The 17,017-nt window shown below is 42.6% G+C and overlaps 1 protein-coding gene across 2 annotated transcripts in view; it reads left to right on the plus strand.

Moving 5' to 3' along the window:
- Nucleotides 1-4,120: 4,120 nt before the first annotated feature.
- The window catches only part of LOC137333672 (NLR family CARD domain-containing protein 3-like), a 41,126-nt gene continuing 28,229 nt past the window's right edge, over nucleotides 4,121-17,017 (plus strand). For both annotated transcript variants that reach the window (XM_067997946.1, XM_067997947.1), the window contains exons 1-2: nucleotides 4,121-4,257; nucleotides 9,333-9,674. In XM_067997946.1, coding sequence (XP_067854047.1) covers nucleotides 4,209-4,257; nucleotides 9,333-9,674 — 391 coding nt within the window. In that variant the 5' untranslated portion in view covers nucleotides 4,121-4,208. The remainder of the gene's footprint in view (nucleotides 4,258-9,332; nucleotides 9,675-17,017) is intronic.

Here is a 17,017-nt window from a genome sequence, read left to right on the forward strand (position 1 = left end):
ACTATAACTACCCTCGCCCCCCCCCCCCCCCCCGCCTGATTTGGTGTCGTCTGCAAATTTTGAAACTACTACCGATTACCGAATCCAAATTGTTTATGCAAATTGTGAACAACAATGGTCCCAGCACCGATCCTTGTGGAACACCACTTCCTACATTTTGCCAGTCTGAGTAGTTACCCTGAACCCCTACTCTCTCTTTTCTGTTCTTTGGCCAACTTGCTAGCCATTCTGCTACTTGTCCCCTGACTCCACATGCTCTGTCCTTAGTCATGAATGTATTCATATTCCTTTAACATAGAAAAATGTCCTAGTGCACATCACAGAGGCATAAGGAGAAATGGGTGCCAGGCCAACAAAGGAGATATTAGGAGGGATGATCAAAATCTTGGTCAAACAGGTGCATTTTTAGGAGGGTCAAAAAGAGGGAAGTAGAGAGGCTTAGTGGGGGAGTGAAAGGAGGAGGGATACACAGAGGCTGGAGTCAGGAGCAGTGAATTCAGGTGGGGTTGTGGTGCTGGAGGACATTATAGAGTTGGGGAGGGGCAAGGGCAAAGAGGAAATTAAATGAGAATGAGAATTTTAAAATTGAGACATTGTGGAAGCCAATGCTTGTCAGCAAGGACGGGAGTGATGAATGAGTGAGACTTGGTGCAGGTAAGGATATGGGCAGCAGTTTTTAATGAGCTGCAGTTTACAGAGGGTGGAGAATAGGAGGCTGGCCAGGAGAGCATTGGAGCACATTTGGAGGTGACAGACATGGATGATTGTTTCAGCAGCAGATGGGCTCTACAAGTATGTAAAAAGAAAAAGATTAGTGAAGACAAATGTAGGTCCCTTACAGTCAAATGGGAGAATTTAAAATGGAGAACAGGGAAATGGCAGAGCAATTAAACAAATACTTTGATTCTGTCTTCATGGAAGAGGACACAAATAACTTTCCAGAAATGCTAGAGAACCAAAGGACTAGTGAGAAGGAGGAATTAAAGGAAATTAGTATGAGTAAAAAAATAGTGCTGGAAAAATTAATGGGACTGAAAGCTGATAAATCCTCAGGGCCTGATAATCTGCATCCCAGAGTACTAAAAGAGGTAGCCATGGAAATAGTGGATGCATTAGTTGTCATCTTTCAAAATTCTAAAGATTATAGAACAGTTCCTGCAGATTGGAGGGTGGAGAATGTAACCGCACTATTTAAAAAAGGAGGGAGAGAGAAAGCAGGGAACTACAGACCGGTTAGCCTAACATCAGTAATAGGGAAAATGCTAGAGTCTATTATAAAGGATGTGATAACAGGACACTTAGAAAATATCAACTGGATTAGATAAAGTCAACATGGATTTATGAAAGGGAAATCATGTTTGACAAACCTACTGGAGTTTTTTGAGGATGTAACTGGTAGAATAGATAAGGGAGGAGTAGTGGATGTGGTTTATTTGGATTTTCAGAAGGCCTTTGATAAAGTTCCACATAAGAGTTTAGTGTGCAAAATTAAAGCACATGGGATTGGTGGTAATATACTGGCATGGATTGAAAATTGGTTGACAGACAGGAAACAGAGAGTAGGAATAAATGGGTCTTTTTCGGGGTGGCAGGCAGTGACTAGTGGGGTACCGCAGGGATCGTGCTTGGGCCCCAGCTATTCACAATATATATCAATGATTTGGATGAGGGAACCAAATGTAATATTTCCAAGTTTGCTGACAACACAAAACTAGGTGGGATCATGAGTTGTGAGGAGGATGCAAAGAGGCTTCAAGGCAATTTAGACAAGTTGAGTGAGTGGGCAAATACATGGCAGATGGAGTAGAATGTGGATAAATGTGAAGTTATCCACTTCAGAAGAAAAAACAGAAAGGCAGAGTATTATTTAAATGGTGATAGATTGGGAAATATTGATGTACAAAGGGACCTGGATGTCCTTGTACACCAGTCACTGAAAGAAACATTCAGGTGCAGCAAGCAGTTAGGAAGGCAAATGGTATGTTGGCCTTCATTGCAAGAGGATTGAGCACAGGAGCAAGGATGTCTTACTGCAGTTATACAGGGCCTTCATGAGACCACACCTGGAGTATTGTGTGCAGCTTTGGTCTCCTTACCTAAGAAAGGATATACTTGCCATAGAGGGAGTGCAGCGAAGGTTCACCAGACTGATTCCTGGGATGGCAGGACTGTCATATGACGAGAGATTAGGTCAACTCGGCCTGTATTCACTCGAGTTTAGTCGAATGAGAGGGGATCTCATTGAAATATATGAAATTCTGACAGGGCTAAACAGACTGGATGCAGAGAGGATGTTTCCCCTGGCTGGGGGGTCCAGAATGAGGGGCACAGTCTCAGGATATGGGGTAGGACATTTAGGACTGAGATGAGGAGAAATTTCTTTACTCAGAGGGTGGTGAACCTGTGGAATTCTCCATCATAGAAGGCTGTGGAGGCCAAGTCACTGAATATACTTAAGAAGGAGCTGGATAGATTTCTAGGCACAAAAGGCATCAAGGGGTATGGGGAGAGAGCGAGAATATGGTATTGAAATAGAGGATCAGCCATGATCATATTGAATGGCGGAGCAGGCTTGAAGGACTGAATGGCCTACTCCTGCTCCTATTTTCTATGTTTCTATGTTTCTACGTAAAGGATGGAGGTGGGTGATGTTACAGAGATGGAAGTAGTTATATAGTGTCTGAAGTTCGGCTCAGGGTCGAATAGGATGCTGAGGTTGTGTACAGTCTGGTTCAGCCTGAGACAGTGACCAGAGAGGGGGATGGAGTTGGATTCTGCTTCAGGAAAAGAAACCTGACCACTGTTACTGCCACTGCAGTATGTTTTGTCATTGCTGATTCAGAGGAAATAAAGGTTACTGGGTAAGAGCAATGTGTGTCTGTGTGCAGTTTGGGTAAGAACAAGATGAGGCTTGGCTGTGACGACCTCTGTGGCTGAATAAGGTGCCGGCACTCAAACCAGGCTCTTGGGTGCAATAATGAGGGAAGTCAGCACCTGTGGTGCTCCACTGAAGAGAGGCCACAGGATGCTGCACTGGACTTTTAATTTCAATTTTGCATTTGCTTTTTGTGAATTTGAACATTTTAAATGCAAATTTAATAAAAGCAAAATTATGATAATCATCCTATTCAACTTCTTGTTGGATGTCCTAATTTTGCTTGAGTTGTCTGTTTCAAACTGCAAACTTTAAAGCAAAAAAAAAGCTCTGATTTTGCTCCCTTGGAATGGCTGGTACTGAAGGAAGTTTGCATGTTAGCTTTGCTGAACACCTCCTGTCAGTCTGCAGATATGATCCTGACCTCCCTGTGACTCACTGCTTCAAATTCACCCACCCCTTCTCCCAAACTTCATCAGTCTTTAGCTTCCTACACTGCTCCAGCCAAGCTCAAATCATATTTCAGAAACAATATTCATATTCCTCCTGGGCACTTTGGTCTGAATACTGACTTTAGCCGCTCCAGACCATTGTTCTCCCCCACTTTCCTGCCATTTTCTCCCATTCACATTCCACTGAGTACTTTTCCATTTTTGTCATTTTAATGCCTTTTCACGGCCTGACTTTGAGGAAGTTTGTAGAGCACCCAGCATTTTTATCCCTTTCCTGTTTTAATTGAATCTGTTTGCAGACTATAAAACCTCAGTAGCTGCCTTTTTATAATAGCATATCTGTACTCTTGACATTGCTTATTGTTCTCCCCTCCCCTCTGTTTTAATTTAGTCTTATATAAGGGGAGTACTGACCATTTTCATTTCTGATGAACAATTTCCACCTAAAGCATTAACCTGCCTGTTTTACTCCAGCCCTGCAGTATATTTCTGACATTTTCAGTTTTTATTTCAGATTTCCACCTAGAAGTCATTCATTCTTCCTCCTCCTTCCCCTCCCCGCATTGTAAAGTTCTTTATTTAAAAGGGCACAATCTTCATGATGTGTTTGGCAAACCTTTTTTTCTCATTTGTTTACAAATGCATAATGAAATGACATAAATCATTGTTGAAATGCATCATGTCCCAAAAGGCTTGCCATACACTTTTCATGAAGACACCGCCTCTTTTAAACGTTCTGCGATCTGTATCTGTTGCTATTTGCTTTCACTTTCACTGACTTCAGTTAAGAGAGGTTGTAAAAACTGGCGAATTTGGTTACAAAACATGTACATTTTTTTTTACTTTTCACAAATTGTTTTCAAATTAAGAGGAATGGGATAATGAACTGCTTTCTAGCAGAACTGATAGTTTACATTATCTCTTCAGCAGGTAAGTGGGGATTTCCTTGTTATGACTCTGTTGCTAATAATAAGGAAGTCAATTTTTAAAAAAATCTGAGGTCAGAAAAGGAGGTGGTGTAAAGTAGCCGTATAGACCAGGGACAACCTGGAAAGTAGAGTTGATTCCGTAGGAGGTAGAAATTTGCTCCTTTTCTTTCTCAAACAGAAAACTGTTTCCCAAATCTTTTGATGAAGGCAGCGGGGGTAGAAATTGGACCTTGTGGCCTCTGTTTTACAGGCGCAACAAGGGACAGTTTTGGGAATCAACATAGAAACATAGAAAATAGGAGCAAGAGTAGGCCATTCGGCTCTTCGGGCCTGCTCTGCCATTCAAAATGATCATGGCTGATCATCTAACTCAGAACCCTGTTCCCGCTTTTTACTCATATCCCTTGATCCCTTTAGCATTAAGAAATATATCTATCTCCTTCTTGAATACATCTAATGACTTGGCCTCCACTGCCTTCTGTGGTAGAGAATTCCAAAGGTTCACCACCCTCTGAGTGAAGAAATTTCTCCCCTTCTCGGTTCTAAATGGCATACCCCGTATCCTGAGACTGTGACCCCTGGTTCCAGACTCCACAGCCATCGGGAACATCCTCCCTGCATCTAGTCTGTCTAGTCCTGTTAGAATTTTATATGTTTCAATGAGATCACCTCTCATTCTTCTCATCTCTAGTGAATATAGGCCTAGTCGACCCAATCTCTCCTCATACGTCAGTCCTGCCATCCCAGGAATCAATCTGGTAAACCTTCCTTGCACTCCCTCCATGGCAAGGATATCCTTCCTCAGATAAGGAGACCAAAACTGCACACAGTACTCCAGATGTGGTTTCACCAAGGCCCCGTACAACTGCAGTAAGACATCCCTGCTCCTGTACTCAAATCCTCTTGCAATGAAGGCCAACATACCATTTGCCTTCCTAACTGCTTACTGCACCTGAATGCTCGCTTTCAGCGACTGGTGTACAAGGACATCCAGGTCTTGTTTCACCTCCCCTTTTCCCAATCTATCACCATTCAGATAATAATCTGCCTTACAACCAAAGTGGATAACCTCACATTTATCCACGTTATACTGCATCTGCCATGTTCTTGCCCACTCACCCAACTTGTCTAAATCATATTGGAGCATCTTTGCATCCTCCTCACAGCTCACATTTCACCCCAATTTTGTGTCGTCTGCAAACTTGGAAATGTTGCATTTAGTTCCCTCATCCAAATCATTGATATATATTGTGAATAGCTGGGGCCCAAGCACTGATCCCTGAGGTACCCCACTAGTCACTGCCTGCCACCTGGAAAAAGACCTGTTTATTCCTACTCTCTGTTTCCTGTCTGCCAACCAATTCTCTATCCATGCCAGTATATTCCCCCAAATCCCATGTGCTTTAATTTTGCACACTAACCTCTTATGTGGGACCTTATCAAAAGCCTTCTGAAAATCCAAATACACCACATCCACTGGTTCTCCCCTATCTATTCTACTAGTTACATCCTCAAAAAACTCCAATAGATTTGGTAAGCATGATTTCCCTTTCATAAACCCATGCTGACTTTGTCCAATCCCGTTAATGCCTTCCAAGTGTTCTGTTATCACATCTTTTATAATAGACTCTGGCATTTTCCCTACTACTGATGTTAGGCTAACTGGTCTGTAATTCCCTGTTTTTTCTCTCCCTCCTTTTTTTAAATAGTGGGGTTACATTTGCCACCCTCCAATCTGTAGGAACTGTTCCAGAGTCTATAGAATTTTGGAAGATGACCACCAATGCGTCCACTATTTCCAGGGCCACTTCCTTTAGTACTCTGGGATGTAGATTATCAGGCCCTGGGGATTTGTCAGCCTTTAGCCCCATTAATTTCCCTAGCACTATTTTTTTTACTAATGCTGGTTTCCTTCAATTCCTCCCTCTCATTAGACCCTTGGTTCCCTAACATTTCTGGGAGGTTATTTGTGTCGTCCTTTGTGAAGACAGAACCAAAGTATGTGTTTAATTGTTCTGCCATTTCTTTGTTCCCCATTATAATTTCCCCCATTTCTGACTGTAAGGGACCTACATTTGTCTTCACTAATCTTTTTCTCTTGACATATTTATAGAAGCTTTTACAGTCAGTTTTTATGTTCCATGCTAGTTTACTTTCATACTCTATTTTTCTCCTCTTAATCAATCTCTTTGTCCTCCTTTGCTGAATTCTGAACTGCTCCCAATCCTCAGGCTTGCCGCTTTTTCTCGCAATTTTATATGTCTCCTCTTTGGATCAAATACTATCCCTAATTTCTTTTGTAAGCCACGGTTGAGCCACCTTTCCTGTTTTATTTTTGCACCAGAAAGGAATGAATAATTGTTGTAATTCCTGCACACATTCTTTAAATATTAGCCATTGCCTATCCACCATCATCCCTTTTAGTAAAGTTCCCCAATCTATCATAGCCAACTCGCACCTCATACTTTCGTAATTTCCTTTATTTAGATTCAGGACCCTAGTTTCGGATTCAACGACTTCACTTTCCATCTTAATGAGGAATTCTATCATGTTATGGTCGCTCTTCCCTGAGGGACCCCGCACAACAAGATTGTTAATTAATCCTTTCTCATTGCACAATACCCAGTCTAGGATCGCCTGTTCTCTAATTGGTTCCTCAACGTATTGGTCTAGAAAACCATCACGTACACACTCCAGGAATTCCTCCCCCACAGTATTATTGCTAATTTGGTTTGACCAATCTATATGTAGATTAAAGTTACCCATGAGTATAGTTGTACCCTTCTTGCATGCGTCTCTAATTTCCTGATTAATGCCCTCCCCTACATCTCCACTACTGTTTGGGAGCCTGTAGACAACCCCCACCAACGTTTTCTGCCCCTTGGTGTTTCTTAGCTCCACCCATACAGATTCCACATCATGATTTTCCGAGCCAATATCCTTCCTCACTATTGCATTGAATTCCTCCTTCACTAACAACCCTACCCAACCTCCTTTCCCTTTTTGCCTGTCCTTCCTAAATATTGAATACCCCTGGATGTTCAGTTCCCATCCTTGGTCACCCTGCAGTCATGTCTCCGTAATCGCAAATAATGCCTGCATCCAAATAATTCCTGAAAGACGATTGACCCGATATTGGGTCGGGCCATATTTCAGGCGTTGAGGTCGGCTGCCCACAAGCATTGGGTTCCTTGGAGATGCAACTGAGGGCCTAACACTTGTTTCAGATTGCCTGATGGAAATTCAGCCACTTGCTCAGGTTTTCCAATCATGGATGCAGAAGCAAGAGGCTACCATTAAATAGGTAGGTTATTTTTTTTTAAGTTTGTTGTGGAGCCAGGAGGAGCATGAGTGTTCTTCCCAGCTCCACAGCACTCCCAAGGACCTCTGCTGGCCCACAATCAGTCACCTCCCCCATCCCTCAGGACTTACCTTTGGGTTGCTGCTGGCTAGGCAAGCTGCTCGACATTCATCTTTATGAAATGAGCGAGCTGCCTTTAGAGGCATGACAGGCACCCAAGTAATGTTAATGAGCCCTGAGGCCACTTTCTGTGTCACCTCAGGCCTCCCGGTTGGGGCGTGCACTCTGTGTTTGGCGCCCATTTCAGGCCGAAAACAGACTGAATTTCCGCCTCAGTGTCCCTTAAATTTTGAATAGAAATATGTGCCCCGATATTAACCCCACCCCCATGAAAGAGAGGGGGGGGGGCTTAAAAAGTTAAATACGGGACCGCGAGCCCAACACGCAGTGCAGGCGCCCGTCATCTTTTTTTACAGTGGTGGAGATCAGGGCGTCCAACCTCCCCCCAGCCCCTATCTCCAACCATCAGACCATAGGTCTCTTCCCCCCTCACAATCGCGGGCCTCTTCCCCCCCCTCCTGATCGCGGGCCTCTTCCCCCCTCCTGATCGGGGGCCTCTTCGCCCCACCCACCCTCCCGATCACGGGCTTCTTCACCCCTCCCGATCTCAGGCCTCTTCCCCCCCCTCCCGATTGCGGCCTCTCCCCCCTCCCAATAACGGGCCTCTTCCCCCCCCACCCCCGATCATGGGCCTCTTCCACTCCCCCCCCCCCCGGATCATGGGCCTCTTTCCCCCCCCCCCCCACCTCCCGATCGCCATCCTCTTCCCCTCCCCACTCCCAATTGCAGGGTACCACCCCCAAGGGTCCCTGGCTGTCTCCTCCTGCTGCTGTTGGTTCCTCCCACCCACCGGCCAGGCTGCCGATTCGGCCGGCTGCCGAGCGGGAAATGGAGCTAAAAAATGTTAATGAGGTCCTGCCATAAAGATCAGCAGGACCTCTGCCTCCCCGGCCTAACTGGGTCCTTCGACCATTTTCAGCCTCACCCACACCCTCCCCGCCTCCCCGTGTATATCGGGGCCATGGATTTATTTCCTTTTAGGAATAGTAATCATACTTCTTCCCTTAGTTAAATATGAACAAGAGGATATACAACCAAACAAATCAGAGGCCTCTCTGTTGTTGTATTACTGCCAAGTGTGGAATCTCTCTGTACTGTTAGGGAGATGTTTGGGTTTCTCCAGATGGGAGAAGCTGTTGACATTCCCATTCAAATGCAGAAATTGCAGTTATGCAGTACTGAGTGGCTCACCTGAATTCTGGATGTGGGATGGAACTATTATTTAAGCCCTCTCGCTCCTTCTGGCTCCACAAAAATAGAACTTGCTAGAAGTTTTGTGGCCTTTTTCTGAGCGGTGCACGCTCCACCATTTGTACCCGAATATTACATCGGCGTCCTACAAGCAGCGTAGGGCCCAGATTTGTGTAGTAAAACAGTCTGATGTCTGTTTCCGGGGGGCAGGCTGCTTGCTCATTTACAGGCCCATCTGAATATGGCATCGGGTGGGCCTTGTGCGCCAATGGGGTGGCCAAAGTGCTCCCACAACCTCAACCACCCGCCCCCAATTTTTTCAACTCCTGGCCACAAAACAGATGTCCCTGAGTTGTATTTCTCCCCCAAGATTTACCAAACAAAGAATTAATTCCACATAAATGTTTTATTCTCCGTGTTTAGAGACTATTTTCATTTTATATGTCTCTTTTTTTTAAATTCAGCTGCCCTCGAGGTGGTGGTCAGCCCAGCTGTGTTCAAGGCCACAATTGGTGAAGATGTCCTGCTCGGCTGTTCATTTTTTCACACCGTTGAGCTTGATTTGAGATACATTGTGATTGAATGGAACCACAGAGTTGGAAATGATGAAAAAGCCATTTGTTTGTTCGACTTTGGAGACTATGAAAGCTACAGACCAGGAACAAGTCTCTTTCTAAATGAAATAATCAAGGCAAATGCTTCTTTACTCCTAAAAAATGCTACTATTCGTGACATTGGAACATACTCCTGCACAGTTGCAATATTTTCTGACAAAGCAATGGGGAGAGTTACTCTGTCAGTAACAGGTGAGTGTGGGAATAATTCCTGAAGTGTAATCCTTTAAGATCTGTATTAGGAGTTTCTTTACTGTAATCACTGGAAATGTTAATGATGCAAATAAAAATTCCAGCCGATTCTGTAAACTGTAGGAATATATTGATGAGAAAAGTACAACTATTGTCAATTGGAAATCTACTGGTGCAAAGTTTGGTGTGAAATGGCAATCAGAGAAATTGGCATCACCTATTTGGGCTAAACAAAAACAATGTGTATATGAATTTTTTGAAATCCATTCTCAAAGACAGTTTTTAATATACCCATTTGTAGGAGATGATGAGAGAAAAGCAGAACGCTCTTTATGTTACCTCACTGGTGATATTTGTGGATAGAGAAATATCCACTGTGACAGTATCATAATATCATAGTATGATACAGCGTAGAAGGAGATTATTCACCCCTTCATGCCTGTGCCTGCTCTGTGGTTGGGCTATCCAATTAGTCCCACTCCCCTGCTATTCCCCATAGCCCTGTAATTTTTTTCCTTTCAAGTATTTATCCAATTCCCTTTTGAAAGTTACTATTGAATCTGCTTCAGGCAGTGCAGATCATAACAACTTGCTGTACATGATTTTGAACATCTCTATCAAACCTCCTCTTAACCTTCTCTGTTTAAAGGGGAACAACCCCAGCTCCTCCAGTCCCTCCACATAATTGAAGTCCCTCATTTCTGGTACCATTCTAGTAAATTTCTTCTGCATCCTCTCTGAGGCCTTGACATCCTTCCTAAAGTGTGGTGTCCAGAATTGAACACAATACTCCAGCTGAGGCCAAACCAGTGTTTTATAAAGGTTTAGCATAACTTCCTTGCTATTGCACTCTATGCCTCTATTAATAAAGCCAAGGATCTCATATGCCTTTTTAACAGCCTTCTCAACTTGTCCTGCCACCTTCAAAGATTCGTGTATGTACACCCCCAGGTCTCTCTGTTCCTGCACCCCTTTTAAAATTGTACCATTTAGTTTATAATGCCTCTTCTCATTCTTCCTACCAAACTGTATCACTTCACACTTCTCTGCATTAAATTTCATCTGCCATGTGTCTGCCCATTTCACCAGTCTGTCTATGTCCCCCTGAAGTCTGTTACTATCCTCCACATAGTTTACTACATTTCCGAGTTTCTTGTCATCTGCAAACTTTGAAATTATACCCTGTATACCCAAGTCCAGGTCATTGATATATATCAAAACGAGCAGTGGTCCTAATACTGACCCCTGGGGAACACGACTGTATACTTCCCTCCAGTCTGAAAAACAACCGTTCACCACTACTTTCTGCTTTCTGTCCCTTAGCCAATTTTGTATCCACGCTGCCACTGTCCCTTTAATCACATGGGCTTTAATTTTGCTAACAAGTCTACGTTGTGGTACTTTATCAAATGCCTTTTGAAAGTCCATATACACAACATCAAACCACACTACCCTCATCAACCCTCTCTGTTACTCCATCAAAGAACTCAATCAAGTTAGTCAAACAATAATTTTCTTTTAACAAATCTGTGCTGACTTTCATTTATTACCCCATACTTTTCCAAGTGCCAATTAATTTTGTCCCAGATTATTGTCTTTAAAAGTTTCCCCACCACTACGTTAGGCTGACTGGCCTGTAATTTCCAGGTTTATCCCTCTTCCCTTTTTTAAACAGGAGTGTAACATTTGCAATCCTCCAGTCCTCTGGCACCCCCATATCTAAGGAGGATTAGAAGATTGTGGCCAGAACCTTTTCAATTTCCACCAATAATTCCCTCCGTAATCTAGGATTCATCCCATCTGGACCGGGTGACTTTTCTACTTTGAGTGCTGCCAACCTTTTAATACCTCCTCTTTATCTATTTTTATCCTATCCAGTATCTCTACTACCTCCTCTTTTACTGTGACATTCTTCTTCTTTAGTGAAGACAGATGCAAAGTACTCATTTAGTACCTCAGCCATGCCCTCTGCCTCCACAAGAAGATCTCCTTTTTGGTTCCTAATCAGCCCCACCTTTCCTTTGATTACCCTTTTACTATTTATACTTTTGTAAAAGACTTTTGGGTTCCCTTTTATGTTACTCTCCAATCTACTCTCATACACTCTCTTTGTCGCTCTTATTTCTTTTTCATTTGTCCTCTGTGTTTTTGTATTCAGCTTGGTTCTCTATTGAATTATGAACCTGACATTTATCATAAACCTCCTTTCTCTGTTAATTTTAATCTCTATATCTTTAGTCATCCAGGGAGCTCCAGCATTGTATGCCTTTCTTTTCCCCCTCATGGGAATTTGTCTAGTGTATACCCGAACTATCTCCTCCTTGAAGGCCTCTCAATGCTCATTTATTGTTTGACCTGCCAATCTTTGATTCCAATCTACCTGGGCGAGATCCCTTTTCAACTCTCTGAAATTAGCTCCCTTCCAGTTTAGTATTTTCACATTTGATTTTTCCTTGTCCTTTTCCATAACTACTCTAAACCTAATGATATTGTGATCACTGTTTCCCAAATGCTCCCCCACTGAAACATGCTTCACTTGCCCCACCTCATTCCCCAGAACTAGATCTAGCACTGCTTCTTCGTTGGGCTAGATCTTGGGCTCAAGAAAGTTCTCTTGTACACATTTCAGGTATTCCACCCCCCTCTTTGCCCTTTACACTGTTATTTTCCCAGTCTATATTAGGATAATTGAAGTCCCCATTATCACTACTCTATAGTTTTTGCATCTTTCCGCAATTTGCCTGCACATTTGCTCCTCTATCTCCTTCCCACTATTTGGTGGTCTATAGTATACACCCAGAAGTGTAATAGCTCCTCTATTGTTCCCTAATTCTAACTAAATAGATTCTGTCTGAACCCTCAAGTACATCATCCATTTCTAGCACTGTAATGGTATCTTTGATCAATACTGCCACACTCCCTCCTTTTTTACCTGGAATAGTCTGAAACTAGATTTTACTACAACTTGTTGATTGGGAAACTTCAGTTAAAGTTGCATTTATGAAAAAGGGAGAACAGATTTGAAAATTAGCATGAGACTGGAGTTGATCAAAGTTGTGGAATAGATTTTACACTTTTAAGTAGTGAGTTTGGAAAATGAGCTTTAATATGTTTTCACCATCAAGTTTGGGTCATAGAAAGTAAACCAGTGACATATAGGTAGCTGATATATGCAGTAAGATGGTAGAAGAGAAAAATAAGTGACCATTTATGTAGAACAGAATATAGCTGAACAGCAATAGGGTGCTACTAGTGAGGGTTAGGTCCTGGATGGAAGAGTGAAGAATCATATATGATAAGAGAAAATAGATAGCTCTGACAGAGCAGACAGAATAACAGTCTGAAAATGATTTTGCAAAATGATCAAGACTAAAAGATAGACCTGCTGACAGGATGAGAATAGCCAAGCTTTAACATCTCAGGAGGAACATTTGTAAAGAAATCAAAGAGCTTGAAAGAAAGAGATTTGACAGCATATTGGGCTTGAGTTTGATCCAATCCAAATTGATAGGTTTAAAAATCACTCTGCCTGCCAGCTGCTAAAAGCCTTGAGTGAGATTTGACCCAGTTTCCTTTGGATACTCTCCATGGCCCTTAATTCAACACTAATCAAGGGATCTCACTCAGAAGCCCCAAGTACAACTGGCACAAAAAGTAGAAATATCACGCTATAGTACAGTACTTTTTTAGTTGTTAATGTGTTGCTACAAGTTACATATCTACTTGAGACAAACTATTTTAAATTCTGCTGAGTTATATAGAATGTACAGCACAGAAACAGGCCATTCTACCCATGCTGGTGTTTATGCTCCACACGAACCCTATTTCATCTAACACTACCAGTATATCCTTCTATTCCTTTCTCCCTCATGTATTTATCGAGCTTCCCCTTAAATGCAACTATGCTAGTCACCTCAACTACTCCTCGTGGTAGAGCGTTCCACATTTAAACATCTCTGGTTAATGAAGTTTTTGATGAATTGCTATTGGATTTATTAGTGACTATCTTATATTTACGGCCCCTAGTTCTGGTCTCTCCCGCAAGTGGAAACATCTTCCCTATGTCCACCCTATCAAACCCTTTCACAATCTTAAAGACCTCTATTAGGTCACCCCTCAGTCATTAGGTCACCTTCTCTTTTGTAGAGAAAAGAGCCCCAGCCTGCTCAATTTTTCCTGATAGGTATAACCTCTCAGTTCTGGTATCATCCTCATAAATCTTTTTTGCACCTTCTCCAGTAATATCCTTTTTATAATATATCCTTTTTATAATATGGAGACCAGAACTGTTCGCACTACTCCAAGTGTGGTCTAACCAAGATTCTATACAAGTTCAAAGTGGAAAATACTCACTTTGGCATAGACAAGTTTACAACAGGGCTATTTCTAGACTCAAAGGAAGGATGGTACTGTGCATTGGTGCCCCAATACACCAAACACAGAGGTATGGTTGAACCTGAAATTCCCTGCACAGCAAACTACCAGTCTCAGCTGTTCTTCTGTGATGAGGTACCTAGAGAATGGGAGGCGTCTCAGAAGGTAGGACGTTTTAAAGTGAACCGTATCTTTATTTCTTACTTATGAAGTTTGTTAGTTTGAATGGGGGTGCCCTTCAGAGCTTGGGTTTAAGGCACGTTGTTATGGCCATTTAGAAGAATTTCTGAGCAACATCTGATTTGTATTATACCTGACCTGCAAAAAAAAATCATGCTGGCAAAAAGAGTAAAGTGTTCCATTCACCTTATTGGGTTATCCTCTTACATTAATGAACATAACAATTAGAGGAAAGTTTGAAATAGACAAAGGGAAGAAATAGTATAGTAACACTGATTCAAAAATTGAAAAGAAGGCCATCACTGAGATAAATAACACAACAAATAGCAGTGAGACAGTGATTTATTGCTTTTTGGAGGATCTGCGAGAGTGTATGGAACAAAGAGACAAATCCAGAGAATTATAGAAAATACGTAATTCCCAAAATTCCAAAGGAAGGAGCCAGAACAATGTTTGATAACTGCAACGTGATGACCTTTCTGTGGATTAGCAGAAAGGTAATGAAGACAATTCTGTTAAAAAGAATTGGAGAGAGGCAGTAAACAACAATGAAATGGAGGAAGCAATAGCGAAGCTTCAGAAAGAACCATTCATGTGTCAAAGAAAATTTCGTCCTAAAACAACTAATTGAGAAAAGCCAAGAATTTCAATGGAATCTCATCAGGTTTATAGATTTTTTTCAAAAGATCTTTGGCCAAGTGCAAAGGTAAATTTTAGGATAGTTGTGAGATTAGGTGGTATTCAAATAAAACAAAATAGCACCACTGTCTGAAGATTTGTACGCAGGTTTTAAACATGCAGTTAAAGTTGATGGTTGATCAAATTTGTTTTGTGATAAAGGCTGGCATCGGACAGCAATGTATTATTCTTGGTTTTAGGTCAGCTACACAAGGCATTGTGAAATCGGCTGTGCACAGAGAAAGATTAAATGGAAAGGGAGCAAATTACAGAAATATATTGATTTTTTCAAACAGCACAATTCCAGAGTCTGAAAATGATTGTGAAAAAGTTGATATGGCCACAAGAAGCATTGATTCATTCATAAACATGATAAAGGCAGATTCGATGGTAATTAGAAAAAGATACAAATGAATAATGTGTCATTAAGGGCGAAATTTAAAGCTGTGATAATAATCAATGTTTGAGAAGAATAATGTAAAATATAAGGACCACAGAACCACCATAAAAATCAGAGCAGAAATAAAATGGCCCCTAATGGTGGATTCCATCAAATGTAAGGTCAGTATGTTTTGGGCATTCACACAGAGTAAACAGTAGCCCACTCCAGAATAGGCCACTGTACTGAAGAAGGAAGGGAGAGGATATCAAATGAAATCTGAAACTGGCTGGACTCAGCTGAATAAGTGCCAGAAATGCAGCACATGGGACATAATCTTAGCCGGAGCCGGGAAGGGGGCGGGGGTTCGAATCGCGGACGGGAATCCCGGAAGTACGGGTTTCCCAGGCGTCCTTAGGATTTTGAAGTTTTTTTTTGGTTTCCTGTCCGACATGCCGACCTGATTGACAGGCTGGTCTCAGTCGGATGGGAGAAGAGCAAGGAAGAGGTAAGTGAACAGGTAAGTCTTAGATTGTATGGATGTGGGGTGGGGCAATGTGGTGAGCATGGAGGCATGGGGGCATTGGCAGGCATGAGGGTCACTGGGAAGGATGCAGTCATCCGGGCGGGGGGAGGTGTCAGTCATCGGGGGTTGTCAATCATTGGGGGGGGGGAGGGTCAAGACGGGGGGTCATCACGGGGATCGCGATCGTTGGGCTGGGTTGGGGTCGCGATTGTTGGGAGGGTTGGCGATCGTAGCGGGGGTCACTGCAGGTAGGCTTGTTGAGCCTGGGGAAAGCACTCCTGCTTCTCTGGGCCCACAAGCAGTGCTATTAAGCACTTACTTGCAGTTTCGGGCCTTCTCGCCACCTCTCATGCAGCGTTGAGGTCTGGGAATCTCGGCCCTCAGAGGTTGGAATCGCGAAACCTTTCAAAATGGAGGCCCGCAGCCTCCTTGAAAGCTTTTAATGAGCAACCCACCTCCTGAGAGCGGGTTGGTTGCCTGCCCCTCATCCCGCCCCGGTGAAAGCCGGAAATGGGCGGATTGGGGGCGGATCTGAAATTGTTGCAATTTTCAATGCCCCCCTCCAACCCACCCATTTTTCCCATTTAAAATCCTGCCCATGATCTTCCAAAGTGTGGTGTCAGTTGGACATAAAAACACCACCACATCAGACTTTTCCCAAATAAAATGAATGTTTTTGACCTTTCAACCGATTTAATTTCTGTAATTGAATTAATCTGTACTAATGATACAGATAGAACTGTGGGAATGAAACTTTTCATGACTCACTAAGTAGGTACTTTGTTCCGCTGTGTGATACTATTACAAGAGTGCAAAATACCACTGGAATCTCACCCACATCTGCAGTAATTGTTTTTGTCTTTACCAGCACTTGCAAGTTAAAAGGAAACACACATGTACTGAAAGGCAAAGTGAGCTGGGGTAATGTTGTTTTGTCTCAGTAAACTGTACTAAAGTTCAGCCTAAGCAGTTAGGACAATACATCTCCCTCTGACGGCTAATTATAGATCCTTTTGTGAAATGACTGGGTAGTTGCAGTCTCATTCCCAGTAGACATAAGTCAACAGCTCAAAATTTCCTTTTCCTGCAGAAATTCATTGTTCCTGATTTTGCCACAATTTCCATTGTGTTTGGGTCAGAACATAGCTTTAACGCTGAAATCTAAATTCCTGACCAGTGCATTTGAACAACCCAAATTCAAAATTG

The sequence above is a fragment of the Heptranchias perlo genome, chromosome 16 (assembly GCF_035084215.1).
Source record: "Heptranchias perlo isolate sHepPer1 chromosome 16, sHepPer1.hap1, whole genome shotgun sequence".
Classification (NCBI taxonomy): domain Eukaryota; kingdom Metazoa; phylum Chordata; class Chondrichthyes; order Hexanchiformes; family Hexanchidae; genus Heptranchias; species Heptranchias perlo.